General features: G+C 35.9%; 1 protein-coding gene across 3 annotated transcripts in view; it reads right to left on the reverse strand.

Annotated features, from left to right (window-relative positions):
* Nucleotides 1-27,157, reverse strand: part of EPHA3 (EPH receptor A3) — a 347,739-nt gene that overhangs the window by 249,327 nt on the left and 71,255 nt on the right. For 2 of the 3 annotated variants that reach the window (XM_036242607.1, XM_036242608.1), the window contains exon 3: nt 2,951-3,611. In XM_036242607.1, the coding sequence (XP_036098500.1) occupies nt 2,951-3,611 (661 nt within the window). Of the gene's footprint in view, nt 1-2,950; nt 3,612-27,157 lie in introns of those variants that run through there. The other variant, XM_036242610.1, reaches the window with a different exon arrangement.

Raw genomic sequence — 27,157 nt, forward strand, 5'->3', positions numbered from 1 at the left:
ATTAGGCGAAACCTAATCTTCCCACAATATGACATTTTGCCTAGCAATTCTAAAAACAAAAGAATTTGGAAAAAATAAACTGAAAAAGATAAAGCTGTATTAACAGATTCTTACTTACTTTATGCCAGCTCTCTGTGGCCTTACTCATTATTCAGTATATGAAACACTAACTCCAGTGGAATTTGTGTCTTTGCGGATTTCCCTGTCTCTGTCACCACTGGACTGAGTCATAGGGAAGCTCGTGGGTTGAGGTTATGGCTACAGTCTTTGGAATCAGTCTGTCTGAGTTCAGATTCAGCTCTCACACTCACTCATTAAGGAATTTAAGGCAAGACTTTTACACTATCAAAGTTTTGTTCTCACTTTTTTTGAATAGAGATAATAATAGTATGTATCAACAGGTTATTTTAAAGAAAAAATGAAATAACTCATAAATATTAACAAGTGTACACAGTATCTGGCATCCCATAAGTGCTTCCCAAATGTTTAAAAACCTTAGAATTCTCACTGCAGTGCTTGGACTGAAGTAGATTCTCATTAAACATTTGTTAAAATGATGTGAAGGAGTCTCATTTTCTCCTGTTTTGGGCAATTGAAAGTCTATGATTACTTTTCAAAGGTGTGACATGATATTTTTGTAAATAAAAACCAAACAAAATAAAACTGTACTAATGAAATGCATGTTTATTTAGCTATCTTTTTATTTTTACCTTTTTGAAGTATTACCATTTCTCTTTGTGCCTGAATTAAAGTATTTATAATCAAACCCACTGATTTGTGGGTATCACAGAAAGCTATTCTGACCAGCATGTAAGCTTATTAAAAACCAACCATAAAATTTAAACTTAAGAAAGGAAACTATAACAAACCCCAACACCACCAACTGACAATAACAGCACAATTACAAGCCTCAAGCCAACTGGCCGGCACTGTTATAGATTCAAGGCTGTAGAATTAATTCGTGGGTATTGGATTTTCAAGACATAGTAAAATATCTACTACACTGACTTATTAAAACTAGTATTTGTTCAAATCAAATTGGTTTATACTAGATACGTCCAGTAATTCAGAACATAGTAGAATACTTTGACACATTGTCTAAAAACCTTAACACACAAGATGTGTTTGTTGATTATGAAAAGAGAAGCCAAAATGCACTGACATCAGCAAATGTCAAGAAATAACCATAAGAATATGCTCCACCTTCAAATCGCATGACTAAAAAAATCATCCCTTTTTAAATTCCAATAACATCCCCTTTCACACCCCATCTCTAATTCTATGAAAATTATTGTTGTTGGTTTATGTTCAAGATATTTTCTAAGAATTTTTTGTATTTATGCATATATATCTCTTACTCGGAAACTAGTATTTTTAAATGCTAGAAAATCTGTAATAATATAGCATTTTAATATCAGAGTTGTCTTTCAACATAATAAAGTGCACAATGTAAAATGGACGTAATTGTGTTCTCTGGGTGTAATTTGACATGGAGGATCACTGAATAGCATGGCAGTTACTTTTAAAAAGTGGTTCAACAAATTAAGGTGAGGTTAGAAAACTAGCAGCAATTCTGAATTTGTTGTGAATGTTCTGAATACAATTTCATGTTCCTCTTTTAAAAAAGTCTTCTAAAGTTTGTCCTCAAGTCAGCGTATGCAAAGAGCTAATAATCTGAATGCTTTATTTACTTCTATTAGCACTTTATGTGATTCTGTTGGCCTCACAGATACTGATTTTTCCATTTCTTATAACTTTGAATAAGATATAAAAAACTATAGAAAAATTATTTAAAATTCAAACATCTAATTATTATGTTTCTTGCTGAATGGAATATTTTATGAGATAGCTCTGCTTAAATTGATACATATTATTAAAATGGGAACACGTCATACCTCTCCTGGTGTGTCAGAAACTGATTCCGTAGGGATCAAATTAGAGAGATAGAAAATTTTTGTATTCCTCTTGAGCTGGGCCCTAATCATTTTATTTAAAATTAATATCACAAATATCATAGATTGCAAATAATACCATGGTGATAAAATACAATTCCAAGTGGATAATGAGGCCATTGAGATTTCTCTCCACTCACGTATATAAGCAAGTAGTAGTCAGTATGTCGTTTCAATTTTAGAACTTCCAAAACTATACTTAGTAACAGTATTCTAATGATGCTTGCCAAGGATCTAAATAATACAGAGAAATATGAGGCTAGAGAGTACTATTTGTTCTCATTAAAAAGTTTTTTTCTACGAACTATGTCTAGTCAAAAGTAAAATGCTATATTCTGTTCAGAATGTTAGAAAGGTGAATTTATGTATAAAGTATATCAATTTCTTCCCCGTGGACTTGAGATTTACTGAATGGCCCTAAGCAGAATTCCAAACTCAATTCCTTTGGCAGATTGTAATAGCAAACAAAGGTGTTAAAACAGACTAGATTCTACAGAGTAGGTACTTAAATTTTCCTGTGCATTTATGTATTTAAAATGTTAATGTATAAGAAAAGACTATATTGTATAACAATGCAGTGCATTCTGCTATGAGACAGAAGAGCACAAACCTAGTCAATACACTGTCTAATTCTGTTAGAATTAGATTACCTGAGTGCAAATGATGTTTCTTCTCTCAACATAAAATGACAGAAAAAATTCTTCTTTATAGTTATACTACTGTAGTCATTAAAGAGCAGGGAAAACTTTAGAAATAGCATAAGTAACACCTCTAGTGGGGCATACGCCAGCACCACATACTCAAACATGTTAATATTGCTAAAATAAACTATGAATCCACACGTCAAGTGGGATAAATTTAGTCTATAAATAGACACTGTTCAGTTTAAAGCCTGTATTGCTGCCAAGTGAGTTCAGGCTCAATTCATTTCTTTCAATTACTCCACGACAAAGTCGCAGTGGAGAAGTGCCGCTCTACGGAAAACAGAGAAGCCTTACCTTGGCACATAAAACCTCCTTCTTCGTAGCCAGCGTTGCATGAGCACTTGCCGATGGGCACCAGCCACTCGCCTTCTGTACTGCAGTACATCCTGGGAGGATCATCCTCCTTGGAATTGTTAACACAAGAACCCCTCACCTCCACTAGGGACTGGGAATCCATGGGCACTGTGTCTGGAAACATAGCCAGATTCTTCACTATAAATGGGCACTTTTTGAAGTATACTCTCACAGACACCAAGGCAACACAAGCTCCAACATCTTGAAAAGCCAAATAAAATCCCTTTTTGTTGACAGGACCTACTTCTCTAACTTCAGTGTTGAGTTTAAGAATACGGTCCCCAAGATCCATCTGAGTGAAACTTTCATCAGCTGCAATGGTGTCGATCTTTGTAAACTGATGCTCTCGGAACTTGACCCCATGATCATCATCGGACTCCATGTAGTACAGGTTGAAAGTCTCCTTGCATGTTCCCAAAACGAACGGGATGCTATTACAGTCCCGTAGAGTGAACTTGAGCTCCACGTAGATCTTCTGCGCTGAGTTCCTGGGGACCCAGTTGGTCCTCAGCCAATTATTTTGACTATGTTCCATTACATTACATACCTGGTAAGTCCTGATGGGTGTGTAATGTTCATCAACACCACTGATCTCTTCCCACTGAAGAATCAAAGGACAAAAAAGAAGAGCTAATTAATGAATGAATAATAAATAAGATGGATGGTGTCACAGAAAATACAAAATAAATAAGCTGAAACTTGAGTGTTACTCATTAAAGATCATGATGTAGAGCAATGCCATGACATTCTCGTCCTTTATTTGCAAGGTTCTCTGAATTCAATGACACAAAATAATCTATAATTTTAAGGAACACGTGAATTGAATTGCTATTTGTGGACATTCAGGAAAAAAAGTTGCTTAGCATTTAATTTGACCTAATAAAATATTCCAAGATCAAAACCTCAACTCAGGCATCTTCAACAACACTATAAAAACAGTTTTGTTGTATATTTTTGGATTGCTTTTGTTTGTTACTTAAAAGAATGAAAAATATGACTGCCTAAATTCATCTTTATTAATCTTCTCCTAATTTGGGCCACATTTTGGCAAAATCAATATATGGCAAAGCAAAGTGAATCTAAATGATGTTATTGCCATATATCTTCATGTATGACATTTTTAAAATATATTTTATTGATTTTTTAAAATTATTTTTTCTTTTTTTCCATTACCAGTTATCTTCTCTATACCTTCTTCCACCTCCACCCCCCACACCCTCCATCCCCCCACAGGAAGGGAGAGAGACAGAGAGATAAACATGAATGTGAGAGTGAAACATCGATCAGCTGCCTCCTGCTCCTCCCCTACTGGATTCAATCGCACAACCTGAGTATGTGCCCTGACCAGGAATCAAACCGGCAACCTTTCAGTGCATGGGACATTGCCCCACCAACTGAGCCTCACCAGTCAGGGCAACATTTTTAACATAATCATTTCAAAGAATATGTGTTGGTGGACTATGAAAGAAAATTTGAAGTAAAAATATGAACATGTCTTCTTTCTGCCCCAAAATAAAAAAAGAAGAAAAGTTATGCACTTAGAACAAAAGACATAAGTGTACTAAACATTTCAATTCTTCATATCTTTTACCTACATTAAATTTTACACAAAAAAGAAATAAATGGCTACTTGGGTTATTGCTGTGTTAGAAGTTGGGGTTACCTTAATACAAATGTTTTTATTATAAAAACAGTTAAAACATTCCAAGACTTTTCAGAGCAGTGAAACCCTGCTTCTCAGATCCAATCCTTAGAACAGGTTTTGAGACGCTTTTACGGTAGCATCAGATAGACTATGTTACAGTTCTGTGATTATAACAGTTCTGCCTACAGCTGCCAGAAAAGTACATCTTTACCACGTCATTCCGGGATTCAAAGTCTTGCGTGGCTCCCCACTACCTATGCAATATCTCTTCTATTTGGCATTTGTGTTTTTCCAAAATCTGGCTCTAATGCACATTTATATTTTTCTAGAAGTTTGAACTGAGGTTAGTGAATTATGTTCCACTACGCACATACTATGTTCTTGTCAATGAGAACTCTTACTGTTTTCAAAAGATTTGATTGTTGTGTTGTTGTTGTTTATGGTATAACCCCAACTGGCCTGTGCTATTTTCTCCTTGATGCCTTCTATACCCCTCTCATTCTTACGAAACTGTCTGTATTATTTAACTCTTACTAAACACCATATGAATCTGATAATAAATGTTAAGGTAAGTTTAGTGTTGCTTCAATGCCTTTGCCAAATTTTAGACCTCTTCATATTCTTCACAGTACACAACATAAAACTTCACCTTTTGGAAGATACATAAAAATTATTTTTTCTTATAATACATGTAGAAACCATTCAAAGAAGCAACACATACAAAATTCTTATTAGATAATATATTGTAATTAAGTAAATAAATAAACACAATCCTTGTGAACCCTTTTAATAATGTATTCTAAATTTTTCTCCATTGAGGGAATGGTAAGTTTTACATACTTTTAAATGAAGTCAATGGCATTTGAAGTCTATTGACATTTTTTTCTATATATATTAATTAAAAACATATAGAAATTTCAATCCATAATTTCTAGTCACAAAATAAAATAGAATGTTAATTTATTCCATTAACAATAACCACAAGAAAAGAAATATGACATTTATTTGGCCTTTGACCTCATTAGAAAACCAATAAATTATTTAAATTAAGATGTTTGAATTATCAAAACCAATTTGTGGACCACCACCTTTGCAGTTTAAAAATGCCTTATTCTCTCTAGCTCTACTACAAACCTAAAAACAAAACAAGAGCAAATAAGTAAAAAGCACTTCTTTTAATAACCTCCATCATTCAGGATCTAGAATATGAAAAAGGAATTAATTTCCTGAAGGCAAAATTCACTTGACTTATTGTTACACCCAAGGTCCAGCAAAGAAACACATTTGGACTATTTTAGAAAACCTTTGACCTAACACATTTATATCTTAATATAAGCAAAGAAAATAGTCACACTGTGCTTATAATAATCAGCAAGGTACTGTTTTCAACCATCCACTCTATGAAACTTAAGAAGAAATGTGTATAAAAAATAATGTATAAATTTAATATCAGAAAAATTTAAAAAAGCCCTAGCCTGTGTGGCTCCGTTGGAATGTCATTTTATATAGGGAAGGGTGCAGGGCCAATTTCTGGTCAGGGTACATACCTGGGTTGTGTGTTCTATCCCTGGTATGGAAGGCAACCAATCAGTGTTCTCTCTCACACTGATGTTTCTTTCTCTTCCTCCCTTCCCCCTCTCTAAAATCAATAAGCATATACTCAGGTGAGGAGAAAGAAAGAGAGAGAGAGAGAGAGAGAGAGAGAGAGAGAGAGAGAGAGAACACAGTTGGAGTTCTCCAAAACTCTGCTGTTAAAAAGTCACTGTTATGTTATCATTACATTGGGTTCTCCAATGGCTTATAAAGGACAGAGATAACAAAAACTCCATAGAATGAATGTTTTCTGCAGACATTTTAAAGAAAGTTTGAACATGGACATTATTATTTAAAAATAAACCAATTGACTTAAAAAAAATATATGTTAAGATTTCCTATTGGAATAAATACGAGTTTGTACTTCAGCTGATGAATTCATTGCAAATTTCTTCTGCTATGTATGAAGAAGAGACATGAAATGGAGAAGAGATTATAGAGTGATTCGCGTAACTTGATGTAAAATATGATTTTATTTATGGAGCTCTCACTCTAGTTTACATTTTTCCCCTCGGTGTTAGTTTGGCAAGCTATCGCAAGTCCTTGAATGCAGAGGTATACATTTCAAGAAGATAATGCAAACAGCACCACAATGGTGTGCAAGTAAAAGGTTGCAAGGAGAAATTATCACTTCATTAATTTGTAATGAAGACCAAATTGCCTGTAAGTGATGGTGCTTGCCATCTCAGACCACTTACAAAAACAAGTCACTGACTCGAACATTTGCAGAGGACTGAAGACAGAAAAGGCAAAATCACTAAATGAGCATTTTCGCAACAGCAACAGCTAAGCAAAAATCATTCATTAAGCTGCTGTTGTAAAGCTTACACTTTATAATTTTAATGAATGCCCATATTTACAAGAACTAACATGCAATGTTTATAAATTTTTAGAGACACTATATTGCCATAGTCATTGTCCCAGGTCAGACTTGGGAAATGGAAACAGGTGGCATACAGCATTGGGTGGCTCGAAGGACTTTTCCAGTGATTTCCCTAATTCTTAGAGAAAATCTCTGTGAGAGGTGCCCAGCAGTAATGTTGTTTTCAGCAGAAAAGGATATAGAACTAGGAGGAACCCAAATTCTTTCTAAATCTCAATTCTCCCAAATCAACAATTCTGATATTTAGCCTGGCTTTCAGATTCTTACTCCAAACATTTATTAGACCACAGGAGTCAGACAGAACTCAGTGCCCTGGGTTTTTTTTTTGTTTGTTTGTTTTTTGTTTTTCTTTTTCCAGATTGTATAACTGGAAACCAGCTGTATCCAGACCTCCTCTCCCTAGCAAGTTCATTCTGAAATCTATTCCCAGCAGCATAATAACAGTGAAAATTCCCATCATCAAAACATAGTGTAGGAGACTCTTAACTTATATTTTCTAGATAGCACAGTCCTATATCATTGATGCAAGCATGTATTTTTTTGAAAAACATATTGTTAATAATTTATCAGCATTTAACCTAATAAGTATTATTCTGATAAACCTCAATTATAGTAATTAAGAATTTTTACTTGTTGATATTACTCTCTTGGATACATTTTATATTGGAAAAAAAGGAGTAAAATCTTTGCATTTCTTTTAAGAGGGAGAACCTGCAATACATTTTGGGCATAAGCTAATGTCTCCAGAAGGCTTGAGGGTATGGAGATCCTTAGGTCGCTTATAAGCCCCTACCTTGACTTCCCTGTCTTTACCCAGCACCTTGTGCCCACAGATGCTTCCATCTGTATTCTCAGTTCCTTACACCCATAGATTGAGACATGAACTAGAGGAGCCTTGGCTTCACCATTCCAAGGGGTTAATTTTAGCTATTTCCCTCCCAGATGGAGCTCAGTGGTACTGTCCTGAGATGTCAGGGCTGTTGCCCCATCTCTGTACCCATGTACAAATGTTCCATACTACTTACCACAGTCCATCTAATGCCCTTACCTCAGTGGTCCTTATATAAACATTAGAAAGCAAGGTCTCCTAAAATACTGCTTTACAAAATGGAATACTATGCAGCTGTAAGAAAGATCTATTACCCTTTGAGATGACATAGAGAGACCTGAAGAGTATTATGCTAAGTGAAATAAGCCAGTCAGAGAAAGACAAGTAATACATGATCTCACTTATTTGTGGAACATAATGAACAAAATAAGCTGATGGAAAAAATAGATCCAGAAACATGGAAGTAGGGAACAGACTGACAAATCTCAGAGGGATGGGGAGGGGTGGGAGGTGGGAAGAGATAAACCAAGAACTTATAAGCATATACGTACAACCAATGGACACAGACATTAGGTTGGGGAAAGCAGGAAGGGGGTGGGAGCAGGAAGGAGGGCATTAGCGGGGGAAAAAGAGGGACATCTGTAATACTTTCAACAATTAAAAAAATGAAATAAAAGATAATCAGAGGAAAAATAAATAAATAAATAAAATAAAATACTGCTTCATGGGATGGGTTCGTATCCAAAATAATGATTTGTTTTTTAACTACCTAAGTGATTCTAATGTACCCTTAAGGTTGAGAACCAAGGTTATATGTCCCTTAACTGGATTTTCCATTTCCATTCTCTACCTGACCTGACAGCATACTTCAATATCAGTTTTCAGAATTTCCGAATCTCCTCAGAAACTGTCTCAAGTGTCTAGATAGCCCTGCCCTGTCTCTGTAGAACAGCCATTTGCTGAGTTCTCATCCCGCCTGTGTTTGGATTCCAGATTTGCCCAAACCCAGATATGCCTTTTGTGGACGCTCACCTGAATAACCTCATCTTCTACCTCCCACAAAGAACTGTAAGATGTGATTATGACAAACAAAGTACATCTAATCACAGTGTTCTAGTTCGCATCTGGTGGCAAATGCAAACCGTGTGCGTTGCAGAAAGATGTAAACAGTGTGTGCGGGAGGGTTACCTTCAATCACATCGCTCCTGGCATGCACCCGAGGCAACCGCTTTCAGACATGCTGCTATTTTGTGTTTGCTATAATCTGATAGTTTCCCACTGTGATCTTCTCTGGTGATTTATGATTTTTAAAGAGGCTTTTATGATAGCAGTTTTATTCAATTCCATATGCATTTCTTAAATATTTCTACAGAGAAGCCTAGGTTAGAAACCATGGGTAGCCAAAAGTTAAAGTGTGCTTTTTGTTATGCAGAAGTGTTGATGCTGGAGGGAGAGGTGTTAAGTGTCAGACAAGGCAAATGACGAAATGCTCTCTATCTGTGCTTCTAAAAGAAATTGGGAGAGAGGGGGGATTAGCACTGGAAGAGAAGTCCTGGGGAAGGAACAGGAAAAAGAAATGGAGGAGTAGTAATGCCAGCGCTCCTACAGGGCATATATAGGGAGAAGAGTGTGAGCAAAACAAATGTGTAAGGACACGCCTGCTTAATAAATTGGGTTCCACTATACCTAAAAATAGGTCACTGAGCAGTGAGTATGTGGCCAATTACTTAGAAAAGAAAGGTATAGGCCAACTTGAGCAATATCAATTGACATGTCTTTACTTCATCAGCTACGGTGAAAAACTACTGAAGACAGGTACATGGTTAACTCTGGACTGGGAGCTAGTTCTCTCTCTTAAAAAAGAGTCTTTCAGAAAGACCACTGCAAAGATCCAGAAATAAGTCGTATGATGACCTTTGTTGAATAAATGTACACTGAACATTTCTCAAAAGATAGTAAAGACATACATTTTTCTTATGACTGTATACAGGGTACATCTACATGTACAGAGAGTGACAGATGCTCATCATATTATAATTCCTTGACTATTAAATCATGTTTCAGAAAAATGCCTGAAAAATTATAAGTATGAGCAGAAAAAAGTACCTAGGTGCATGAATATCAATGCGTATCTTTAATTTTTCTCTTAGGAAACAGTGTTCTCATCATATTCTATATATATATATCTCCTTTCAAAAACATTCAATTTGAATTTATCAAATAACTGAGTGAAGTTCTGTATCAATAACTGAGTAATGAAGAAGATAGACAGGTTACCTGTTCTTAAAGACATATTGTATTTATGTTATATCCATTGTTTATATCTATTATTATTTTATGTGATTTATTTATGTCTTTATCCATTATTCTTTCTCCACAACATGGTTATTGGTTTGGTTGCTCTTTTCCTCCCAAACACCTAACCCTATACCTAAAACCAAGTACCCTATAGAGAATAATGATAATTAAATACCACATGATGTGCAAGATGTTAAACTTATATAACTAACAATGCACAGAATTGTGTCGTTTGGTGTGTAAGGCATTACATTTAAAATTTAATAGTCACCCAGCCAGTTTGGCTGAGTGGTTGAGGGTCAACCCATGCACCATGAGGTCGCCAGTTTGATTCCCACTCAAGGCACATGCCCTGGATAAGGGCCAAATCCCCAGTGGGGAGCATGCAGAAGGTGACCAATAGGCTTCTCTCTCATCGATGTTTCCATCTCTCTCTCCCTCTCCCTTCCTCTCTCTCTAGAATAAATAAAGAAAAAATAAATAAATAATAAAAATTAATAGTCTGAATAGTTATGTGTCAGAGAGTGGCCTTAATGAGTAAGTAAATATAAGAGCCATTCCATGATTGTAAGCTTTGTAATTTTTTTTTAAGAGAAGTAAAATAAATTTCTAGAAACATCAGTAATTTATGATAAATATTTTTGGGATAGATGGTGGAAATTTTTAGAAGATGAAGAAAAGTAAGTGCCTTAAAACGTATTGGATGGTGAAGTGGCAATAAAAAAAACACTGAACTGACATAAAATGATGTACAATGCTTAGAGACCAACTAAAAGTGTGATGATCTAGCCAGAGGAATTGACTTGCAATAGACTATGTGCACTCAAATGTAAAATATACCATGCAATATACCACTGTCAAATGTTTTCAATTAAACCTGCTAATATAAAGTTATTTTTCCTATGTGAGGAAGAATATCAATATCAAAGGAAGGATAGGAAAAATATAATTTGCACTATAGAGGTTTGATTTAAATGGTAAAATATTTTTATCTAGAATGTAAGAGAGACTTATAATTCCAAAAATGTTATTTTAAAAACTTTAACCATAAAGTATACCATTATCTGAAATGATCTCAGCAAAGAGATCAATATGGTTTTAAAAATTATTTAATAAACCATTTATCTATTCCATAAAACTTAGAAAAATAAACACTGTTTACACTCTCAGAGAGTTTTTTTTTTCTTTCTCACTCTTCCTGTTCATATATATTGCAAATGATTTTACTTTTTACAGAATAAATTTTCCTTAAATATTAGGGAATAGGACAATGAAATTATCATTTTTTCAACGTTTGGAAAAAGATTCAATGTAAAATTGCCCAATAAAAATATAATTTTAAAATTCAGTGTAACTGCTTGAAAATAATGGGGAAAATTCCATGCATGGTCTTAACTTGTCTAGACTGAAAAGTGTGCTAAGATGGACATTTAAAGAATTATTACAAATGGCCAACTACTTAGAAATCAATGCATAGCAGTGACAGCAGTGCATTTCATATCAGTTGTGAGATTCAGTAATTTCCTGCTATGATAATGGGTTACAGCCACAGTGATCATAGCAATTCACCACATACCTGTGAAGCACTCACAGTGACGGAAATGAAATTAACTCATGTCACTCTGGAATATATGCTAAATTTCACAGATCTTCAGATAACTCAGTTTATTTTTTAACACAATAAGTGTAGGTTTGAGAATATTTCCCCAAAATGTAAGTGGCTTCATAGCACCAATTTTAAAGCTACAGAGACCCCTTCTCTTGTTCTTCCCACAAGAGTAGCAACAGTGCTTCACAGGAACATTTTACTCCTGTATCCGTTGAGCATCTTGCAAAGCCCAGATTAGGGGTTAAAACTCTAGAGACAGACTCTGAGTTTGAAACCTAGCTCTGCTATTCAATAGGAATTTATTTAATAGACTATGGTTTGAGTCACACATCTGCAAAATGGGAAAAATAACAATGAACTCTTTCTAGAGATGTTGTAAACAAAAGTAGACCGTCTGTCTTAAACAGTATGCTGCACGAGGTAAACAGGAAGCAAATACTATTATTCAGCTTAAGCTTCATTACCTAAAAATGTAATTGAAATACACAGTTATTTTTCTTATAAAATAATCAAAATATATTTTAAGTTCAATCTTTTAAGTTCTATCATGAAGCAACTAAGAGAGAAATGAAGCCAGTTTTTCACTGATTAATTCAACACATATTTGTTACATACCAGTCATGCACTAGAGACTTGTTTAGGTACTGGAAGTATAGCAGGACAAAATGTTTATATATGTGTGTGTGTGTGTGTGTGTGTGTGTGTGTGTGTGCATATATATATATATATATATATATATATATATATATATATATGACAAGCGATAGGGGACAGCTGTGTATGTGGAGAGGAGGGAGAGATTTTAAAAAGAATGGCCCCAGAAGACCTCACCTGAAAGGTGATGTTTAAATAAAAACCTGGAGGAAGGGCTCAGAGCAGGAGACTTCACTGCAAAGCTGATATTTGAGGAGTATGGATACATCAGGAAAGAGTATTCGATGCCAATGAAATAGAAGTGCAAAGCCTTGAGTTATCTGGAGTACTGAAACCACAAAGCACGAGTGTATCTGGCATGCCCCAGGAAGAGGAAGGATCGAGTGTGGCCTTGAGTTATCTGGAGTACTGAAACCACAAAGCACGAGTGTATCTGACATGCCCCAGGAAGAGGAAGGATCGAGTGTGGCCAGGGCGGAGGGAGGAAGAGGAGAGTTGGAGATTAGGGCTGAGCCTGGGATCTGAGTGGAGGACTGGCAAGACTCACCTTTTCATAGGATCACACATTACTATAAAGAGAACAGTAAAAATCGGAGTAGGAATGATCGTGTGAGATGGTCTAGAATGTAACTGGGTTTCTTTCATCACTCAAGCGTTTCAAACAAAGGTGAGATTTAGGGACATTACATTGACAAGAGTGTTCAGGATGCCCTGGAGGGAAGCGGAGGGAGACGAATCAGCATTACTGTGGTTAGCTGTGAGAGGGCTGATGAGATCTTGCCCGTTTGGCTCATTATTGATTCCTAGCATCCAGCACAGTTCCACATAATCCACTCACTGAATGGGCAAATGAATGAATTAATTTTTTAATGACAGCAATATTTCAGGGGCAGGATAAAAACTTGGCAATTGATGAATATTTGGTTTGAGAAAATTGAAAGCCTGAAAATGACTCTAAGTTTATAAGCTAATATTTGATTATCATATTGACAACTGTATGTAGAAGTTACTAGTAATGGGCCTTCCTGGCAATGAATCATGATTTACCCTTGCCCAAACCCCTTTTCAGCAATTGCTGTTATCAACTAATTTTACAAATGACACCAATGAAGCTTAGTATTGAGATTCAATAAGTTGCCCCCAGTCAGGTATCTGCTAAATGGTAGAGTCTGGATTCAAACCCAGAACTCTAGTTACAAAGCTTTTCTTATTTGCCACTAGTCTGTCTTAAACACAGTCATTAGCAGAGAGAGGCATCAATACGGGGGAGAGAAAGGATCAGTTCTGTTTAACATAAGCAGAGTCTGCTATGTCAATACAGACAAAGATTTGTCAAGAGTTGGAAAGGTCATCCAGCAGTCAGGAGGAGGAAAGCACAGAAGTCAAAATTCAGATTTCGGAGTGGCCTAATTAAAACTTTGGAAATATTTAAGATGATTAAAAAGAAAAAGAAAAAAAACAAATAAAGAATTTCAGAAACTGTATTTTAAAATGCTTATGCTTAAGAGGGAAGAAAGAGAGATGAGTTGATGAAATAAATTAAAATATAAAAATTGCCCCCTCAAAGGATACATATTGAAATGTTTTCCTCATCGAAAACAGTTTTTTAAGTTAAACATGGTAAATACTATGAATGGAGCCATTTCAGAGGTGGGAGCAGGAAAAACAGAAAATGTCAACATTATTAGAGGAGAGAGAATTTCAAAAAATTTGTATTTACTACAGAGTAAAAAAATATACAGTCTGAGAAGAATAAACTGATGAGCAGAAGGATATTGGTGACTATAAGAAATGTTTTTTATTTTTGTTTTAGGTAGCAGAAGTTTTTGCCAAACTTTACAGAACTAAGGAGGGTACAGCCAAGAAGAAGTTACAGTAATTGTATATTTTAAAAACAATTTTATTGTCAAACAGAGCCTGGAATAATGCATTTTATCACATAAGGAGAACTTGAGAATTTCTTTACTAATTAATAAATTAACATCTAGAGAAAGAGATAAAAATGTTCAATGTTAAAATGCTAATAAGGGTCCAACCTAGACCATCCAAGATCTGGATCTTATTCACAGTCCAGTATTAGTGACAATATACCATAATGTATTTGCAAGACAGAAAGAGGTGATTTTAAAGTCAGTTTTGATAGAAACTTGATTCACTAGTAATCCATGTGGCATTTTTAACTGGAAATTCCTCTCAGTTACAGGTAAAGATTAATGGCTTTGAAACAAATGTGTGAACATGGTATTGCTATATTTTTAGATGAAATTTATTGCCTTATTGAAAATTCATGTTTAAGTGTATCAATTTATGTATTTTATAGTATATATTAACAGATTTTTAAATAGTATTTTTTAAAAGAAAAAGCTACATTTCTGGAAAAATGTTTGAGAATAGACTTAATCCTATTTCAATCCTGACCTAATGACAATTGTAAGCAAATTAAAAGGGATAGATATTCCACTATGAAAATTATCATATGATTATAATATATATGAGCTATATATTTAGAGTATTCTGCAATATATACTATGTTAGCTTCACAACCCAAAGTGAATGTGATTAGAAGCTGTAGCAATGAAATAAATTGGATTTCAACCACTTGTTCAGGATTAAAAATAAGTTTAATATATGGAGTGTTCATAAAATTTTAGGGGAAAAATGAATATGATACAAGATTATTTACTAATATTTATATATCAATTAAACATACAGGAAGTCACTTAAAGAGTTAGATGATGTGTACTCAGAACATTACTTTGTGCCATAAAATTTTCAAACAAAAAGTAATTGGTCCAATATCAAAATTATTCAGAACAGAAAACATTTTCCTAACAACAATTAAATAGGTTTATCAAATTAGTATGACACTTTTTCACACAGTAAAGCCAAACTCACTGTCAGGGGAGCAGTTATCAATTATCATCAGAGCAATTTTGAACTTTAAATAATTGAATTCAAAATCCATGGCTAATTACTTAAGTAACAGAATTCTTATTGAGTTTTGTTTTGTTTTTTATCCTCACCCGAGGACATTTTTTTTGTTTTTTGTGCAGATAGAGTGGGAGGGAGAGGAAGAGAGAAAGAGATAAACATTGATGTGAAAGGGACACATCGAGTGGTTGTACCCGCACAACCCAACCAGGGCTGGGGACAAACTGCAACCGAGGTACATGCCCTTAGTGGGAACTGAACTGGGATCTCTCTGGACCACAGCCAAACCAGCCAGGGCCAGAATTCTTATTTTGTTTGTTAACAAGTTGATCATTGATTGATGTGTAGTATCTCAAGTATTCACAAATCTTATCAATGGTTCATATAAGAAAGGTATTTAACAGAACATATTATTTTGTGGCTCCAGTATTGTATTAATATAAACCACAACTGCATGCTATGACACCCTACTTATTATCCCAGTACATTTTTGTCCAATTTTCTACAAAAGGTATCCGAGAATATTCACAGATAACATTAAAGTTTAAATATAAATAATAGATGTGCCAAAATATAGTTGAGAATATTTCTCTAAATTCTACTTCAAATATTACAGCTGATGATCAGTGTCTGCTCCTGACTGAGGCTAAAGTTGGAATATAGTTAAAAGCAATTGTTTGTGTTGGATTAGCAATAGTGTATCTCTCAATATTATTTTCCCAATAGTACATGCCTCCAGCATCTAGAACTATACAGCATCACATGGTAAGATGTACCAGTTTGTCCTTTATATTATGATCCTTTTAAAAATATGCAACCAATTGAATACAATTTGATAAACCTATTTAATTCGTCAATAGAAAAATGTTCTTTGTTTTTAAAATTTTTGACATTAAAGAATTATTTTTTGTTTGAAAATTTTATTGCACAAAATAATATTCTGAATAAGAGTCAATTTTAGGCATGTAAGGATTATAGGACTATATTAAAGAAAAACAATATTAAGTCTACAGTTTATAGATTTTTATAAGTACACTGTATAATCTAACATAACCCTCAAAACGAAGCCGTGGGGTTAAAGCCAATGAGTGGCCCGGGCAGACCAAGGCGCTAGGCCCGCAAAGCTCAGGGCGACCCTGCGGGCGGGCGGACTCGGCGCCGGCTCTGGGCCAGCTCTTCCCTCTCTTCCGGTGGCCCTGGCGCTGCTTCCGGTTTCCGTGGGCTGTTCGCTCTTTCTGGGGGGAGAGGCAGTTCCAAGAGACGCTTCAGAGCCACTCTCCCACTTACACAGAAATGAAAACCTGCCCTTTCCCTGCTCTGCGGCTTCTCTTCGCGTCCAGGTCGTGCGACACTCGACACTCGTCTGCTGGGACTTGTTTCCCTGCCGCTACGGTTGAGCCCGCCTCCTCGGCGCACTTCCATTACCTCCTAAACTGTTCTGTTGTATTATTACCTCCCGGGGCTCTGATTTGCTTAAACCGCCTTCTCCCGACAGGCTACAGCTTCCGGGACGGTAAACGTGCGATCCTCGAGGTGAGCGGCGCTGCCCAGAGCCCAGCGCTCGGACCTTCGCACGCCTGCAGGGACATGGCGCAAAGGCACAGCGCCGGGTGGGCTCCATGGACCCTCAGGGAAGCTAGAGAAGAAAGTCCTCTTTATTCCGTTTGCTCTCATCTCCTAATCTCACGATACCTTGTAGGGGCCATCAGTAAGTACTTGCTCAACTAATAAAAGAGGAACCATATAGTTTAATTTTACCAATAAAAAGAACATTTGATCATGTCTTATGGGCTGAATTGGTCCCCCTCCCAAATTCATAAAATGAAGTCCTAACCCCGAGTACCCTAAGAATATAACCATATTTGGAGATAGGATCTTTAAAGAGATAAGAACATTAAGATAAGGTTCTTAGGGTGGGCCCAAATCCAGTAGGACTGGATCTTTATACAAAGAAAATTTGAACACAGACATGGACCAAGGCACAGGGCGAAGACAGGTATCTACAAGCCAAGGAGAGAGTCCTGGAACAGATCCTTCCCAAGGCCGTGGAAGGAACCAGCCTTGTCAACACCATGGTCCGAGACTTTCAGCTCGTGAGAAAATAAATTTCTTTTCTTTCAGCCACTCAGTTTGTGATACTTTGGTACAGCAACCTTAGCAAAGAATACACCACGGAATAACATGTATGCAAAATTTGAAAGTTTAATATTCAAATAATGTTTATACTTATAGGTGCCCAATTAATTGATTTATTATTTTCTCCAAAATTATTGGTTCATCTGTTTTTATAGATATGCCTAGTAGACTTTTTTTTTTTTTTTTTTTTAAGAGAGTTGGGGAAAAAAACATTTAAGACCTTTTTATTACAATTATTAAACTGGTCCAGAGCAATTAAATATTTTTTGTTAGTATTTTCTAGCAAACGTTTAAAAGATAAGTGTGGCCTGATTTCAATACAATATGTAAAATATATCAAAGAAGAGATATAGGTTTTAGGTTAAGTAGTCATGAAATAGTTAAGCAGTAAAACCTTGAACTGTTGCAGATGGAGGATGTTTAATAGTGGTGTGCAGGAAGTGTCCTAGAGTCCAAGTTTTTGTACAATGAGAGACCTGTTTTCAGCTGTTGAAATTATGCTTCCAAATAAAACTAGCTGTGTTTAAAGTTTGTTTTCCATTATTATATCTGTGTAGAAAATAGCAGAGCTACTGCCCAAAGGAAGACATAATAATAATAAATTGCAGAGCATATTGAGCAAAATTAATGTCTTCTTATTCATTCCATTGTTAAAAATAGAGTATTTATAGTAACTGTTTTAAAAGACTAACTGATGTGGAAAAAATATTGCAAATGAAAGCAAGTGTTATTTTTGAGAATAAAAAGAATTGTGTCAGAGCAGGTTGATATGGTGCATTGAAGAGGTGAAAGTAACATCTTCTGGACACCAGAAATTTTCAAGGAGAGAAAGGTATCTCTGAGTATAACTACTAGCTAAGTCTCTTGTTATAGTTTTAAATAATACACTTGGAATAAAGGATAAGATAGTAATGCTAATGCAATGAAAGTTGGGACGTTAATACTATAATCCATCCCACTTTGTATCACTTACAGTGTATGGAATGTTTCTCATTTCATAATGTGTGATCAGTTCTTCTTGCTTAGTCTTCTTCATACTCTTGAGAAAGACTCAAAATTATTCTTTTCAGAAAATCTTATAAATGTTTTCTAAGCAGACTGGAATCCATTTAACAACTGCACTCTATGTACAAGTTTCTGGTCTGGGTAGAAAATGAAAGAAGCACTCATTACAGGCTTGCATTCAATCCATTCAAAGGTATTTACTGAGGGCTGATTATGCACCAGAGAATATTCAAGAGTGGGTATAGAGTCACTGAAAAACGAACACAAAGTGTGAAGTTCTATGGGATTTTTACTTTTTACTTTCTAGGCATCAAAGAGAGCAGATAATGGAAAATGAAAGAAGGTAAAGGGACCTAGTGGTCAAGGACCATGATGCAGATAAACCGTAATGGGCAGAGGGCTAAGTGGTGTGAGAAAAGTATTTATGAAGATGGAGCAGATTAACTGCAGTAGGAACAGGTGTGGGGAATGGATAGGAAGGTATTTTAGATATGTTCACTATGAATGCTTATTAGACTTCCAAGTGAAGATGACAATAAGCTCTCCTCTTTCTGAGTCTGAAATTCAGAAGCACAATGAAGACAAGTACAGTGTGAATAGGGTTTGTGACGATATAGATGGTGACATTAGCTAGGAAATGAGTGTAGAAAGAAAAGATTTGAATAGTGAGTTTGGAGTTCTTTAATTATTAGAAATCAATAATACCGGAAGAATCTAGCAAACAGAGCCTAAAAAGGAAGTGACAAGTCAGACAAGAGAACTATGAAAATTGTGTTCCAACACCAGATGAAGAGAAAACTCCTAGGAGAAGATAGATTAATGATAAACCTTGTCAAATGCTCCTAATAGATGAGGAAAGTGAGGGTTGAGGACGGAGTCACTGCCTTTGGCAACACATGTCACTGCTGTGCTTATGACAAAGCAAACTTTAGCTGGCTTATTCCTAACTGGATGTGTTTCATCTATTGTTTTTCAAAACTATTTTATTGAGCAACTATTATGTGTCAGTACTAAAGAGGTAACTATGAAAGAGAATGAATTCATTTTTTTTTTCTGATGCAAATCATTAAATCACAAAGCAAATGAAAAACAAAATGCCATTCATCGATAGCTTTCTTTTTTATCATTAGGATAAAATAAGCTAGTTTATATTGCCCATTAAAAGTCTGTATTTCTTCAGATTGCTTGTTTTTATTTAGTGTATACTAATAATATATTTTAGTTTAAAATGTATTTAAAGTTGTCAAAAAATGATTGAAGTGCTGAGAGACTTTTGGTGTTAATATACAAGAGATTAATTTTGCAACAAGTCATGAGAGCATGAGAGTTGCTGTACTGCACTCTTCAAGCCAATCCGTTCAGGGACGCTGCAGAGCTATGTCAGGCCCATTATTTCAGACAAATACCTACAGTGGCAAAGCTGCTGCTTACTTCAGATTGTTACACCCACAAAACGCACACACAGAATGTTTACATCAATTAATATTTTCTAGCGTATTTATCAGTTATTTCTAGTACTATACAGCCCACCAAAAGAAAGAAATATTTTTGGAATTGTAATTATAAGTCCAAAGTTTTTATTTACTTTAACTATATTAACATTTACTTCATATTTACTATATTCATAGATCTTAATCACTATACCAATCTTTATCTGCATATGTTATCCAACATAATGATGTTATATATTTACAATTTAAAAATGTTAATTTGATGTAATAACATGATGAAGGGCTTTTGTGTCTACTCAATAACAAAGATAGAGCGTGTACATGATAACTTAGTAAAAATAAAAACTTAAAATCTGTACTATCCCAAAAGAATAAATTCACCATATGACGTGAGAATCTAAACTGCACGTTAAGTTTAATACATTTTCATGATGAATAGAAATCTGGAAAAAATAACTTTACTTTTATTAGAAAAGAAAAGTAAAGCAGGCAGCAATTGTTTGCATGGCATAACTTGTCTCTAGAAAATGGGCACACCGAAAACTAAGATTAAAAACATAGCTCAGGTGACAAAATAGTCAACACATTCAGCAAACAGGTGCATATTGGATCATATCCTTGGTTTAACAAGTCTTTGAAATGTTATATTTCTACACAGTGGAATTTCCTATAGAGTTCCCTATGTACAACATGTTTTTCTATTGTCATTTACCTAAACACTGACTGTCCTGTGGAATCAGCACTGCTGGGCTGCAGGGAACTGTAACAAGCACCAGCTGGCTGCATTCACAGTGGCACTTGTCCAGGTCTCAAATGTCTTATTTATATACAGTGGAATTCTGCCAGCTGTTTAATATTTAGAGCTAATAAATGTAATTGGCAGTACTACACAAGCACAACTAACAAAATATCAGAAAATACTTCTCAATGTGAAGTCTGACTTTTTCTCATTTCACATAATTGAGTTTGTGACAGTAGAACATAAGATTAAGAAGTTTTTCTTTTGAAATAAAAAAAATTAAAAGAAATAAGTAAACTAAGATGTGGTTGAGTTGTAAGCTTACTATCTGGTCTACATTTTATTAAACCAGGGGTATATGTTGATAGGTAAAGCTCACACCATTATACAGATGAACAGAGGTATTTAGACAGGTCCCTGGGCCTCTCAGATAAGGTAAAGTTATCAAGCCCCAGAGGGAGTCACAATCTACTGTCCAAATAGACCAGTATCTAATGATAATACAGAGAATTTAACCACAGCGAGGCTTATATGAAAAGACGGAAGCCCCAACTGTGGTAATGAAGAGTATAATATCATGATTTAGGTTTCCATTTCTAGGAACAAACAGTAGACTTCAGACAGTAGACTTGTACCTCTTGATAGAAAGTAGAGAGATAGCGATAGAGAAAGAGGAGGGAGAGAAGGAGGAAGAGGAGAAGAGATGAAGGAAGGAAGGGAGGGAGGAAGAAATAAAGGAAAGGAGACCTTTCTTGCTAAGAAAATAAGCTGTTTATATACGCCTCAAATGTGACAGATTGACAAAAAGATGATCTCCCTCTAAAAATACTACTTTTTAAAAGACAACAGAAAATGACCACATCCTGACTGTGACATTATATTAAGCCCAATTGCATAATAGGGTGAGTATGTGAGCCCAGAATGATCTGAGGACATACAGGGTGGAAGGCAGGACTGTGGAAACCGTGAGGACTCCCGTGAGGTGAAAGTTGAGAGGGTATAACTGGAGAAAGAAAATTAGATTATTCAAATCCCACCTTCTCCATCATTTCTTCAAGTGTTAGCCCTAGAGCAAAGACATAGCCCTTCAGCCAATCGTGAGATATTGAGGGGTGAGAGTGATGAGAAACTGGTGAGAGAACTGAATTCTAATGCTGCTCTAATGATGTCTCTGTGACATTTGGTAAATTAATTAACTATTCTGAAGTATCTATTTTTTCATGTACTAAATATATATCAAACGTAAATCCCTTTCTGCATAATTAGCCAGTTAAATGCTCATTTTATTTAAAACTGGTGCTGTGTCAGCCACCAGACAGATCAAGGGACTGCAGGATAATCAACCTTTTGGAGTTTTAAAAAACATTCCCAAAACCTAAAATGATGTTTGTTCTGTTTCAGGAGGGAAAAATAAACATACAGACTTTTTTTTCAAGGGAAAAGGTAGAACTCTGCTGACCTTTCTCATAATTTTATTAATGATACTATTTTATACCGTGAATTAAATATTAAGAAACAGCATAATGTTTCAAGATTCAGGTTTTTAGCTGTCGCCTGATAACAGGTGCACACCCATAGCCATACCCTGTCTTCACAGTACCCCTATGCAGACAATGCTAAGAGACCAAATCAAAATAATCTAGAAATAAGAAAGATGCAAATACCAAACTGGTTCTTCTATTTTAACCATATGGAAATCAAGAATGTGCTTTTTAAACTGGAGATACCAAGCTCCTGGTTGGCAGTGAGCAGATTTAGGAGCACGTTGATGATTTGATCCTAGGAGCCTAGTTCCTCCCTGCTGCCTTCCCTTTCCCTACTCTCCTGTTTCCCATAGGATTCCTCATCATCGTCCTACTGCGAAACACTTAGCTAATTCGAAAATCAGGAGGGAAATGGTAAAACTATTCCATTTTCAAGAGTTTTATTTCATTTTGTTTTGGCAATCACAAGGGATACTAGAAATTCTGGCATGAAAAAAAATGTGTCATGAGCACAGTATGTTTTATTGATTTTTTTAAAAGAGCTTTTCAGCATGTGTTTATATTTCGGATTATATTCCCGAAAAACATAAGAGTTCAGTTGTTCCAGTGCTCATTTATTTTAAAGTCCTCTACTGACTGCTGCTTTGTAATTTCTGTACATGATTATTGAAAGTAGAATCAGTTGTGGCATATCTAAACTAAATTCAAAACAACCGGAATGTAATTTGATTAATGCCAATGTAAACTACCAACCCAATGAATGGAGGTCTTTTAAGCACGCATAGAGGACGATGGTTGTGATGCCATGAAATCCCTGTGGCTCGTAACTTCCTAAGATACTAGTGCTGTGCAGGGGCCTCCTTTTTGATGAAGTCACTTAAGTCAACCAGCCACTCAACTATTTTAAATGCTTATCCTTATGTTTCTTTCTGGAATGCAAAGGAAAACAGTATTCTCCATTGTAAAAATTACACCCTTAAAACATTTATATATTCATAGGAGATTTAATTGATCACTTAGAGGTCAATAATTTTGTTTAATTCACAGACTCTCAAATCTTACAGTTACAATTCTATTCAAGCTAAGAATTTTGCAAAGGAGTTTCAGATAGAATACCAGTATAAAAATATGCAGCTTCCTCCCTACTCCTAAAGTAGACAGCTACTTCTTGAGTCATTCAAAATATGTAGAGTTGCAAATTCAAGATTTCTGCTCATAAATTAAAAATAACAAATTATTTGAAAATATAGTATTATATTACTAGAAAAGACCCAAAATGCATGTTTTCTATAAGCAAATTCACTTTTTGTAAAGCAAAATAAATCACTATAGAGAGAAATTGTGTGTGTGTGTGTGTGTGTGTGTGTGTGTGTGTGTAACAGAGAGAGAGAAGAGGATACATTTTTCAAAACTTTCGGCAATGACTGGATAAGGACCTAAGTGATAGAGAAGAAGAAAAGGTGCAAGATGGAAAATATTAAAGTTTTGGAGGCTTAAGATACCCCACAAAGAGGATAAAGTTAACATATCTTTGGGTGTTTGATGGAGTGACGCATTGAGAGAACACACCCAATCTTCTAGGTCCCACCCAAAGCATAATCTAGGGTTGTTCTAGCCAGCTCAGGGCATTGTAACAAATTTCCATGAGTCCAGGGGCTTATACAACAAATATTTATTTCTGTCAATTCCGGAGGCTGGGAAGTCCAAGATGCCAGCAGATCTGGTGTCTAATGAGGACCCACTTAGGAATTGGCAGATGTATGTCTGTTTGATGTATCCTCACACGACTGGCAGCAGAGATGGAGATTATCTCCTTCCTTTCTTTCTTATGAGGGTACTAATCCAGTTCAAGAGGCTTCCATCTTTATGACCTAGTTACCTTCCAAAGGCTCCCCTCCAAATACCATCATATTGGGGATTTAGGCTTCACATATAAATTTAGTTCATAGTAAGGACTACCCAAAATAGGATAAACACACCTCAAGGTCTCAGTAAGGCATGTGAGGCAGGGGGAATATATCAGAAATTCAATTTCAGTTTTTGTGGTTCTATTTTTAATCTATATGTAAATTTGATTTTGTGTATAATATATTCAGAGGTACAAGTACACATTTAATAATTAAATCTATAGATGCCATTGAATATACATATAGTGGAAGGTCAACAATTGTTTTAATTATCAGGGTGATCATCAACAATTTTTATTTTATTTTTATCCTCCCTCGAGGACATTTTTCCATTTTTTGTTCAGGTAGAGTAGGAGGGGGAGAGAGGAACAGAGAGAGAGAGAAACATCGATGTGAAGGGACACATCGAGTGGCTGCCACCTGCACGACTGACCAGAGCCGGGGACAAACTGCAACTGAGGTACATGCCCTTAGCGGGAACCGAACCCGGGTCTCTCGGGACCGCAGGCCGACGCTCTAACCGCTGAGCCAAACTGGCCAGGGCGATCATCAACAATTTTGACGTCTTTGAATTATGTTGGGAACCTGACTTCAAAATTAACTCTTTGAATCTCCAAATCAAAATCACATTTGTAATCAGTCTTACTTTCAGATTTAGGAATGTCTGATATTCTAACAAGTTTCAGTGACTGCTTTGTGTATTCTAATCCAAACACAAGCTATTCATCACAGTTTTCATTTAAAAGATTAGATATATAGATATAGATATAGATATATATAAAAGTAAAGTACACCCTGTGATTCTATAAAGTACAATTCATGGAGTTTTATATCACATAGGATGATTTTCCTCTTTCTAATTTTGTTTCCAAAAACGTGAGTGAGGAACACCTTATTCCCCTGACATTGTTGCAAATGTATAAGGATATGCTAAGCTTGTGTTGTTTACATAGAAATTTTCATATACATACATACTGTTACCATGTGAAGCAGAAACATTATACACACATTTAATACCTATAATTTAAAAAACTGTTTAATTTAAGCCACACTTCTGTTCAAATTTTGTGTATGTATTGACTTTCCCTTTTATTTTTCAACATTCTTTAACACTTTCCTCTCCTTGCAGTAATGTAAGATGTATCTTTGGAAACTACTGAAATGAGTAGAAATCCACGTGGACTATATAAAGAGTCAGTTGAACATCTATTCAAACTATAAAGCTCTGACACCAAACTATTAATGCATTTCTATTCTAAAGGACACCTTATATAGTAATTAACCCTAATCTGCAGTTTCACTTTCCATGGTTTCAGTTACTCATGGTTCACCAAAAATATTAAATGAAAAATCCCAGAAATGAACCGTTCATTTGTTTTAAATAGCATGCTATTCTGCCTAGTGATGGAAGCTTGCCCCTTGTGCATCCTGCCCATCCTGCCCAGAATGTGGGTCCTGTGTTTGCCGAGCATCAGCGCTCTGTACGCTCTGCCCGTTAGTCACCAAGAGGCCATTGTAAGTGTCAGATGACTGCCGCAGTATGACAGTGCTCGTGTTCAAGTAACCTTCACTTTACTTAGTCATAGCTCCAAAGCACAGGAGTAGTGATGCTGGCAATTCGGACGTGCCAGAGAGAAGCCATGAAGTGCTCCCTGAAGTGTGAGTGAAAGGTGGAATGTGGCCCTCCTCTCAGGCTCAGGCACCCACTGGTGGTCTTGGAATGTGTCCCTGCAGATGGCGGGGGGGGGGGGACTACTGTGTACTTAAAATTCAGTCTGGGCTGCTCTCCACGGTGAACAGCCATGTTCCCTGCACTGCACAGGCTACCCAACCAGCAATTACACATTCCCCACTGATCTGTTACAGATGTCAAGGAAATCGATTGAAAGAATGTTCTCAGAGCGGAGGCATGGTGGGGACTGCCACCACCACGACACACCCGTACTATAGAAAACAAGAGGCAGCACAAGCCCTGCGTTTACTTTTCAATAAAAGGAATGGAGTAGAAGGGACTTATTAAATCACAAAGAAAAAGTGAAGAAAAAAGGAATAGAAGAGAAATGTGTGATAGCAAGAGAAAAATTATAGTGCAAGAGAAATACTATTTAAATAAGCATGGAAATAGCCCTGGGAGGTGTGGCTCAGTGGATTGAGCATTGTCCCATGGACTGAGAGGTCCCAGTTGGATTGTGGGTCAAGGCACATGCCCGTTTCCAGCTGATCCCCAGTGGGGGGTGTGCAGGAGGCAGCCCATCCATGTTTCTCTCTCACATCCATGTTTCTATCTCTCTCTCTAAAAAAAAAAAATCAATAAAAACATATTTTTAAAAAATATAAAAATAAGAATGGAAATAATAATTATCATTTGTCAAGTGATCTCTAAAAGCCCATGGCTGCTTACATAGTTTACATAAACATTTTCATTAATCATCAGGGCAATTCTTAAAGAAGGTACCAGTATTATGCTCAGGAATAACAATTTTAAAAATGGGAAATCAGGTCAAACTCAAGACTTTCCCTCTAACTTGCTCACAGCATTGGCATTTTGGGCCCAGGATCTGTGCCCTGGCACAGGGCTCCGTGTCTGATCAGAGGAGCCAGCACTTGGCTTAACGCCCTGCTGTCATTGTCTTACACCGTTCATAATTTTGAAGCAGGAATTTTCATTATTCCCTGTGTCCCTCAAATTATGTAACTAAAACGGATACCTTAACGACTGCTGGATAAGAGTGAAGGCATGCTTACTGATTGTTGCACTAAAAATTTAGAAAGTCTTAAACAGGTTTAAAACATGATACAGCAGTAAGTGCTTCAAGATCTATCTCCACCACCATTTCCATCACATGGTCTTTGGTTTGTTTGTTTTTAATCCTCACCCGAGGATATTTTTTCATTTATCTTCAGAGAGAGTGGGAGAGAAACATCAATGTGAGAGAGACACATCTACTGGTTGCCTCCCTCAAGACCCCGACCAGGGCGGGGA

This window comes from Molossus molossus, unplaced genomic scaffold (genome assembly GCF_014108415.1).
Source record: "Molossus molossus isolate mMolMol1 unplaced genomic scaffold, mMolMol1.p scaffold_m16_p_5, whole genome shotgun sequence".
NCBI classification, from domain to species: Eukaryota; Metazoa; Chordata; class Mammalia; order Chiroptera; family Molossidae; genus Molossus; species Molossus molossus.